General features: G+C 48.4%; 1 protein-coding gene across 1 annotated transcript; it reads right to left on the bottom strand.

Annotated features, from left to right (window-relative positions):
* Positions 1 to 7,281: 7,281 nt before the first annotated feature.
* On the bottom strand, positions 7,282 to 8,054 carry LOC119568059. Its single transcript, XM_037916455.1, has 2 exons — positions 8,019 to 8,054; positions 7,282 to 7,877 (listed from the first exon to the last, which is right to left on the bottom strand). The coding sequence occupies exons 1-2, from the start codon at positions 8,022 to 8,024 to the stop codon at positions 7,386 to 7,388; spliced, it is 498 nt and encodes a 165-aa protein (XP_037772383.1). The 5' UTR covers positions 8,025 to 8,054; the 3' UTR covers positions 7,282 to 7,385.
* Positions 8,055 to 9,177: the final 1,123 nt, after the last annotated feature.

The raw sequence follows: 9,177 nt of genomic DNA, 5'->3' as shown, positions 1-9,177 counted from the left end.
TAGGCGTCTGACTATTTTGTGTCTTAGGCTTGTGTTCCTGGAGCCTGGATGACCTTTGATAAGAATTGGGCTGCCGTTAGATCAATTCGTGAGCAAGGGGAGAAGGTTTGTCTCCACTAGGAGGTTGAGGACCTTCGCCCACCTTGGGGCACCCAGAATGACCCTGGCGGCTTCGTTTTGGACTGTCTCCAATCGGTCTTTATATTTTCTCTTGATGCCAATCAGAGCGAGGGAGGCATAGTCTACAATGGGCCTGACAGCATGTACGTAGAATGATCTTAGTACTCTGTGTCTGGCCCCTATGCGTCTTCCACTCATTACTCTCATGACAGACGTCTTCCCTTTGTTCGGTCAAGCAGGTACTGGACCTCCTGGCGGAAGGAGAGGGTCCGGTCTATCCTTACCCAAGGTACAGGTATTCCTGAACCCACTCCAAGTCCATTCCCTGGATTTTCAGACTTTGTGCCTTGAACTCTCTGTCTCAAAGCCATGGCCTTGGATTTGGCTGCAGAGATCTTTAGTCCTGTCCTGCAACACTCCTCGGATACCAAGTCCAGACAACGCTGGGCTTTGTTTAGGCTGTGTGGTCCAGTGGAGATGATAGCAAGATCGTCTGCATAGGAGATGATCTTGCACCCCACTGGGAGGTTTATGTTGAGGATACAGGACATTAGTGTGTTAAAAAGGGCTGGACTGAGAACCCCACCCTGTGGCGTTCCATTTTCTAGTGGCATGTGCTGTGATAGGTGACCTTGGAATTTGACTCTGGCTGTTCTATTCGTAAAGTAGCCCACCTATCCAAGCCAGAGCTTACCTCTGATTCCTTTTTGGATCAGGCTCTCCTGAATGGCAAGAGGACTTGCCAATTCGAAAGCCTTCTCCAGGTCAAGGAATACTGCCACAGATGCGCCGTGTTTATTGTGCTCAAGAGCGTGGCTATGCTGTGCGCTGTGCTCATGCCCCTGGTGAACCCGTGGAGGTGTTCGTGTGGGGCTCCCATTTTCCATTGGACCCGGGTTCAGTACCATCCTCGTCGGCAGTCTTGGCCAGACAGCTGAGGAGAGAGATGGGGCGGTACTTCCCCGGCTCCTTTGGTTTAGGGATGGGAACTATGGTAGCCCTCTTCCAGCTCTGGGGTGGAAGTTTCCCAGGACCTGTTGATGAGTTGCAGGAATGCAAGCTCACCTACCAGTCCCAGGCGGGAGATGAGGGGGTACGAGATCCCTCATCGCCCGGGGCTGAGTTGCGACTGGCTTTGTGTGCATCTCTTAGTTCCCTCAGAGAAAAGATAACGTCTGAGTTATCGGGTTCGGCTGCCCTTTCTCTGATGTGAGCAAGTCTGTCTGGTTGTAGGCGTTCTTGTCTTGCCTTCAGTTCGGCTGGAGACTGTCGCTGCTCGTTCTCGCAGAGAACTCTTGCGCCAGTCTGTTGGCCTCTGCCTGGGGGTCGTGGTGCGTGCATCTCGGGGCTGAGCGGCTGGTAGCTCGCTTGACCCGTTGCCATAGCTCTGAGAGGGTGGTACGGTGATCGAAAGACTCACACCATTCCAGCCACTTTTCCTGCCTCACTCTGCTGGCAGTTTCCTTGGCATCCTCACCGCCTCCCTTAGGAGGGCTAGTTGTCGGGGGTTCTTTGCCTTCGGATATGTTTTCGGCACATGTTTACCCTGTGGTTGACCTCCCTAATCTCGTCATTGAAGTACCAGGGTCCTTGTGACTCCTGGCCCCCAGGCCGAGTTTTGGGTATGGTCAGTGAGGCTGCCTCATCAATGGCATTTACAAGTCTGGCTTGTAGCACTTCCACATTTTCGCTCTGTGTGGGTTCATTGCTTCTCAGACAGCGGGCCAAGGCGCTCTGGAACGCCTGCCAGTTGGCCTTGTCTGTTTCCATCTTGGATTCGGTCGTGGTATTTCGGCTGGGCCACTATCCATGAGGGTTGTTTATAGTGCCATAATGGTCACTAGTGACGGTCTCATCGACACGCCAGCCAATCCTCTCCACCAGAGTCGCAGTGGCCAGGGTGAGGTCTAGGACCCCTCCTCTCACATGCGTTGGCTCCTGGCTGTTGAGGAGAGCGATCTCGGGAATGTCTCGAGCACGTTGGCTATGTGACGGCCAGCCGCATCCGGTACCCTGCAGGGAGCCAGGATGGGGTGGTGTGCATTGAAGTCTCCCCCTATGATCACTCGGTCGTGTGCTGCGGAAGCACATACCTGGCTGATGTCTAAGCTACTACAGTGTGGCCTGCTGTACACGTTGTACAATTTCGGGGGTCCCCCGGCCAGTTGAATCTCGACGGCAAGAGATTCAACATCTTCTCCACAGTGCGGTGCATCGGCTATTGCGGAGCAGGGAATTGTTGCCTTCACCAGGGTCATCAGGCCTCTTTTGCCATCGGAACGTGGCAGCGCGTAGACGTGATACCCTGAGAAGCGAACAGCTTCCGCTGATAATGTCTCCTGGAGCATGACGATGTCAATGCTCCTTGATCGCACTATTGCGTGGAGGATGGCACTCCTTGAGGAGAAGCCCAGATGTTCCACTGCAGAATACTTAGATTGCGTGTCATGATGTTACTAATTGATAGTTACATCAGAGACATCGTCACATTCGGGTTGACGGTCGGAGTCTGACAACTCCATTGTGAGATCCTCACTGCTTGAGGACTCTCTTTCGGCTGTCAGGCTATCCCTGGATCCACTGGGGGGTGGGGAGCCTTTGGTAGCTCTGACTTTTCGTCTTTGGCTTTTTCTCGGGCCAGGCTGTTTCTATGCATTGGCTGGCCTTGCCTGGGCAGCTCAGCTTCTTCTGATTCGGCTTGTGGCACTGAATCAGCCTGGCTAGGCTCTGCCTGTGAGGGCATAGCCTGGCCAGGCTCTGCCTGTGAGGGCATAGCCTGGCTTGGAGAGGGGAGGGGAGTCTCGACCTGGGCTTTGGGAGAGGATTGGGCTGATTTGGCCTTCTCCATCTTCCTTCCCTTTATGCTTTTCACGGTCTGTTTAAGAGTCGTCATGGCAACACTGACTGCCTTATCCGCCTCTTCATCGGTCCTGGACAGGGATACTGCCACTGCTGTGACCACAGCAGTGATCAGGATCGACATGTCCCCCTCGTCGAAGAACATGTCTTCTGGGTCTGGGGGACCGTGTGGTGCTGTTGGAACCTTTCTTCCTGTGGTTCCTCTGCACTTCTTTACTTGGGGGAACTCCTGATTGTCGGAGATCTCCGGTTTCGGCTGGGGGGCAGCTTCCTTCCTCTTAGGAGGTCGGGAAGCCTTTTCGCTTTTGTTCCTCCCCCAGACGTAGGTGCCTGGGGGGGCAGGAACAAAGTCTGGTCGCTTCTTAGCAACCTCTTGCCGTTTGAGGGCCGCCTCTTTCCTGACAGAGCAAGCCAGGCTCCAGGCGTGATGCCTCTTGGCACAATTAGGACATTTGGCTGTTGTGTCCTTCTTTTCTTCTTTATGTGCCTTGATGCACACCTCAGTATTGTGTGCCTTGCTACAGACACCACATTTTGGCTTGGCTGTACAGTTAGCCTGGTGGTGTCCGTACTTCTGGCACTTGAAACACCGAAGTGGTTCAGGCACATAAGTGCGTAGGTTGTAGGTACCCCAGTTACCCAGATCATGGGTGGAGCTTTGGGTACCTTTCATGGTCACCAGGACTTGCCTGGTTGGAGTCTTCCCCTTCGACAATCGGGAAGCCTCCATGACCTGTGGGTGTGATGTTATCACCTCCACATCGTATGAGACTGAGAAGCCAAGTAGCACCATCTTGACTCTCTTCTCCTCGGGGTTCAGTGGCGAGAGGCTCACTTTTTCCTCCCATCTTTTAACTCCTTTGTCTCCTGTAGGAAACAGAGGGTGGCTTGATCTTTGGGCACGATGATCATGCCCTGATCTCGCGCAACCCGGATCGACAGCCGGATTTTACGCTGGCTCTCCAATGCCCTTACCATCTGGTAGGCATTGTCGAAGCCTTCGGGTTTAACGGGGACCTTGAATTGCGGGAAACGCCTTGGGGGTCCAGACTCGCCATCAGAGTCGGACTCCGGCCTCGGCCGTTTCGGTCCGCCCTTTCGGCTTTGGGGCTTGCTCGTGGAGGCACCAGCTGTTTCGGCTGGTTCAGCTGGTGCTCCTGATTCAATCAGTGGGGTCGTCTGAGGGGGGCTCAGAGACCTTCCTGGTCTGGGTGCTGGCCTAGGGGGGCCAGCACGAGAGTCCATCTGTTGGACAATCTGATGGACAGACATGTTTGTACCTGATTTATTTGTCTTGTCTGCCATCTTGGCAGCAGGCATGACAGTGTCATCCTGTGCTCGGGGTTTTCTTTTGCCACCCGGAGGCACGTAAGGCTTCAGGGTGGCTGCCGTGGTCTGGGCCTTGCACGGGTCGTCAACAGTAAGGTCTGTCTGTGGGGGATTTTTGTTTAGTTTTTCCATATACTTGGCAGTGCTTCATCCACTCACGCCCCCACCCACCACGGAGTCCAACAAGGGGAAGCTGAGTGCTAGAACCAATGTCTAACAGCAACAGGGGTGATGAGTGAATATACGCAGCCAATTAGCCGATTGCACTGGTACACACGGACGGTGTGGGTACCAACGGCAGCATGACTGCTTGACCCTAGCCTCCCGAGGGAGACCAGCCGATTGACCTGACCGGGCCTGGATCAGGCCGCCTGTCTTGCCAGAATAGAGGACCAAAGAGGCGTGTTGCTAGCCGCAGGGCGTACTCGTGCACGGCATCGCTCAACCTCCAGGACTCCCGTCTCCCAGCTCACAAGGGTGCCACGCACGGCAAACACGTGGGTAGGTGTCAACCTCTGAGAGTATCCCAGAGGGGATGCCCTTCCACCTACAGGACATCATTGCTGGGAACACTTTTGCTCTTCCCTCAGTGAGGAAGGGAGCTCTTTCACTTTTTCCAGGCAGTTCCTCTCCGCTCCTCGGAGGGGACCTGTACCCTTTTTCAAAGTGAATCCCTCTTTTCTCTGAAACGCCCAAAGGTTGTTTCACCTCATTGAGAAAAGAGGGGGGTCCTGCACCTGTTCCTGTCAGTTCCTTCATCCCTCTGAAAACAGCCGGCCACAGACTGTTTCACCACAGTGAGGGAGAGAAATTAACATTTTTCCAGGAGGTTCCTATGGCAGGACGGTTTTGAGGTGGAACCCTCTTCTCTCTGAAACATCCAAAGGATGTTTCACCTCAGTGAGAGAAGGGTGGGTTCTGAACCTGTTCCAGTAAGTTCCTTCATCCCTCTGAAATAGTCAACCACAGACTATTTCATCACAGTGAGGGAGAAAGACTAACTTTTATCCAGGTACTTCCTATCACGGGAACTTGCTGTTCTGTCTAGCAGCTGCTATTAGACAGAACCTGGCTGAAGGCCTGACAAGGGGGCTCTACCTGCCTATCGCCCTATTCGAAAGAAAAAGAGTGGCAGTCATCAGATGGTCTGCCAGACCAATCCCTAACAAAAGAATGGCAACTCTATGCACACCGTAAGGCAGGCCTTCTAAGGCCCCCCAGACACACCCTCCCCTGCGGGAGGTAAAGGTCTGCCCACGTCCGAGCACGCGCCCGAAGATGGGGTCCAGTTCACCAGAAGGTGTGCACAGAGTCATCCTAATGCCGAAAATTCGCATAGGAAAGAGTAGGCTAGTAGGGCACGAAGCTACATGCAAGCACATAGCATCGTGGCATCAAACAATGGGGGGGCGCGTCACCGTCCGGTAACGCGGAAGAGCCGAGGCCGAGATTGCATGGGACCGGGCGCGGTGCATCTCTTTAAAATGCCCATGCAAAAGCCACACGATCGAGGGATCATGGTGACTCACTTGGCGTTGCTCGGCTCCACCCGCTGCGCCCCGTCCGCCACCCTTGCCGGAACCGATCATCCCCTCTCTCTGAATCGTCCAATCAAGGACCGATTCACCGCAGGGAGAGAGGGGAGGAGCCTGTTCATCTATCCTTCTTCTGATTGGCTCGGAGGACGCCGTCTCTGTGTTGTGCTTTTCTCCTGTGTGTCTCCATTAGTATACAAGAATTGTATGTATGTAAACATATACACACGTGTGTTTATGTTTGCGAAAAAGTATATAAACTTTTCTGTTAAGTACTCCATATCACTATTCGATTTGATTATAATAAACGAATAAAGAAATGCAAATGCAAGAAAATATAGATTTCAAATTTATTATAGAAGATAGATACCTACAAATCACAGAATTTTTATCTTCCATCCTCATTTCAACTGTTGGTATAGATATCATTATCTTCATCTTTATTAATTACAGTTAGCATTACCTATAACATTGATATCATTACCATTGATTTTATTTTTACTATCCTTATTATTAACTGCATCAATAGAATGACGAGAAGCGATTTAGTTAAGAAGCAGAAAATGACAGGTTATTCAATCAGGAAATCCAAAAGGCAATGTCCTGGGATGCCCGAATAGTACCTGGAGAGGAGAGGAGGAGGTGGGAGGGGGAGGGGTTGTTGCTCGTTTTCAACCCGATGACGTCACAGTATCCAGTTCTATTTTGTCATCATGAAAATATGTGTCTGCTTTGGGATATTTGTAGGAGTGGATTGTATTTATATCCTAGGAAAACAAGAACTAATGAAGTGAGGAGAAAGGGGCGAAATCGGAGAGGCACGGTTTGTTACATCTGAAAGAGAATAGTCTTGTTTATATATTTATCATTATGACTAGTTTCTTTTTTTTTCAAATAGAAATTCTGACATTAGCCATTTATTGAACAAAAAATCATATGTAAATAGGATATTTGGATGTTGAAAATCTTGCAAGCAATTTTATATCACAGTCAAAACTCGAATAACTATATCTCTAACATATCCATGTGTTTTGTTTAGTATACCTTCAGTATCAACATTTGCTCTTTTAGACCCCTTTGTCTTATTTGTCTTTTTGTTTCCTTCACATTTGCATTTATGCAGGATAGGATAACTGCGTGTTCTTCTCCATTACGTCATTTTCATCACTTGCCCCTCCATCAATTGCGTAACTCAGCACAGTGTTCCTTTTTTCTATTACTTCTAAGCTATATGTTATGTAATCATTCTTATGTTAAAGAAAGCCAACTATTTTCTTTTAGTGTATTTTACCACGTACTCTTGGAAAACAATATTAAGAAATAAATAAATGATGAATGAAGCATTACTGAGATAGATCAGCATATATTGTTTAAAATACTTTACACCAGTGTTCAAATTGATCATTATAATCTATATGATGGGAAAAAAGAAAGTATAAACATAGAAGGATTTATTATCATATAGGTATATACACATCACAGATCTCTTATCTTCCGTTATCAAGCGGAAAACTACTGACTTTTTATTAGACATCACTACCTTTAAAAAGGGAGATGATTATTGAAAAATGAGGGAGGTTTGCATACGTGTTCTCCCAAACACCTGTCGAAGCAACACTTATCGAGGCCAGCACACTTGTAGTCGTTGGAACAGGTATTGGGAGGCCCATGGAAACGTGGGCATGTGGGACGGACTTGTGGGCAATCCAGTGGCTTGGTACCAACAGGTGTCTCTGGTTCGTGCACCGTCTCGCAGCAGTAGGCTTGACCTTCTGGAGTCTTGCACCAATATCTGCAGTCACTTGGGCCATTGGAGATTCCAGCTCCGATAATAGCACTACCACCGTGGAATCCACCATGGACACCGCCACCATGAATTCCCCCACCATGAATACCGCCGCCAAAGAGGCCGTCTCCGTGGACGCCACCCAAGCCTCCAGGAAGGAATCTGTTGGATCCTTGTCCACCTCTACTTCGGTCAACACCGGCGGAAACGGCCACCAGAAGGCAACACGCAATCACGGTTTTGATGCTCTGCAAGAGGAGATAACGAAGTTATTCATCATGCTGAATATTGTTTATCGTTGTTACTGACAAGCCACTATTTTCATTATGAACATCTGAGTCTAAAAACGGTTGAATAGAATTATTGTTCATCTTGTAACAAGCACGCACATTCATTGTTGGTTAGAGTTTAGCGGCGTAATATGGAGTAGGAGATGCAACGTCACTTATATACAGGAACTGGCGGCCACCTCCCCTCCCCCTCCCAACTTCACCTTGCCAGTCGGGATATTCCAAGACGGCGGCGTGAATTTCCACGTATCGTGTCTGCTTTTCCAGTTCACTTCTTGCGAAATACGATTCGTCTTTCCTTTTTACACTGATGACAGAGATGAAAATGCATAAATGGGTATCGGTAAGCTTTTATAGCCAACCGTTTATACTTTCAATGAAGGATTGGTAATTATCAGCATTTTCCGTAATTACTGCTATAATTACTACAAACCATTCTACTAAGACAATTGTCTCAGTCATGTGACTGAACCCTAAAAACAAATAATATTATCATTTTATATCTTAGTGATTCTTCTATATTAATTTCATAAAGGTCAGAGGTAAGAGAATCAAGGAAAATCCTCGTGTGCGGCTTCAGCTCAATCTTAATTCAATATGGCCCGAGATATTCCGGCGAAAAAAAAGGTTCTTGACGTTTGCAAAATTCCATGCAATGGCTGTGATTTGTACTATCTTCTGTGAAGTTATTAGTCATGTGCTCAGTGACGTTTACTTCCAGATCGGTGTTTATTCTACTAAGGTGGACCTTGCTCTTTCTCTCTCGCTCTCCGCTCCCCTTCTCTCTCGCTCTTCGTGTGGCTTTTTCTACCTAGCTGCTCTCTTTCTTTCTGTATCGCTCATTCTACATAATTCATCTCTCCCTCCTTTCCTTCCCCCCCCCCTCTCTCTCACTCTCCTCTCTCTCTTTATCTCTCTCTCTCAATATCTGCTATCCCCTCTCTTTCTTGATTACAGGAAAATAACTAGTAAATAATTTACAGTTAAATTGATAGGAAGAAAATATCAGAGGAATCAGAGAAAAAAGGAAGTAATGATAAAAAAGAAAAAATCCTAGAAATGAGTTATCTCTAATGGTTGCAAACCAATGACTTATTTATAAAGCTATATGACATTCCTATGTATTTCTAATTGTTATAATATTGTTTTCATCATCATATTCAACAACGTTGCCGAACATGTGTGAAACTTTCCTTATACAAATTGCTTATATATTAGAATGTTTATATATATTAATATATTTATCAAAAACTTTATT

Source organism: Penaeus monodon, chromosome 43, assembly GCF_015228065.2.
Source record: "Penaeus monodon isolate SGIC_2016 chromosome 43, NSTDA_Pmon_1, whole genome shotgun sequence".
Taxonomy (NCBI): domain Eukaryota; kingdom Metazoa; phylum Arthropoda; class Malacostraca; order Decapoda; family Penaeidae; genus Penaeus; species Penaeus monodon.
Note: the sequence above shows the minus strand (reverse complement) of the source record. Positions and strands in the feature narration are given on the sequence as shown.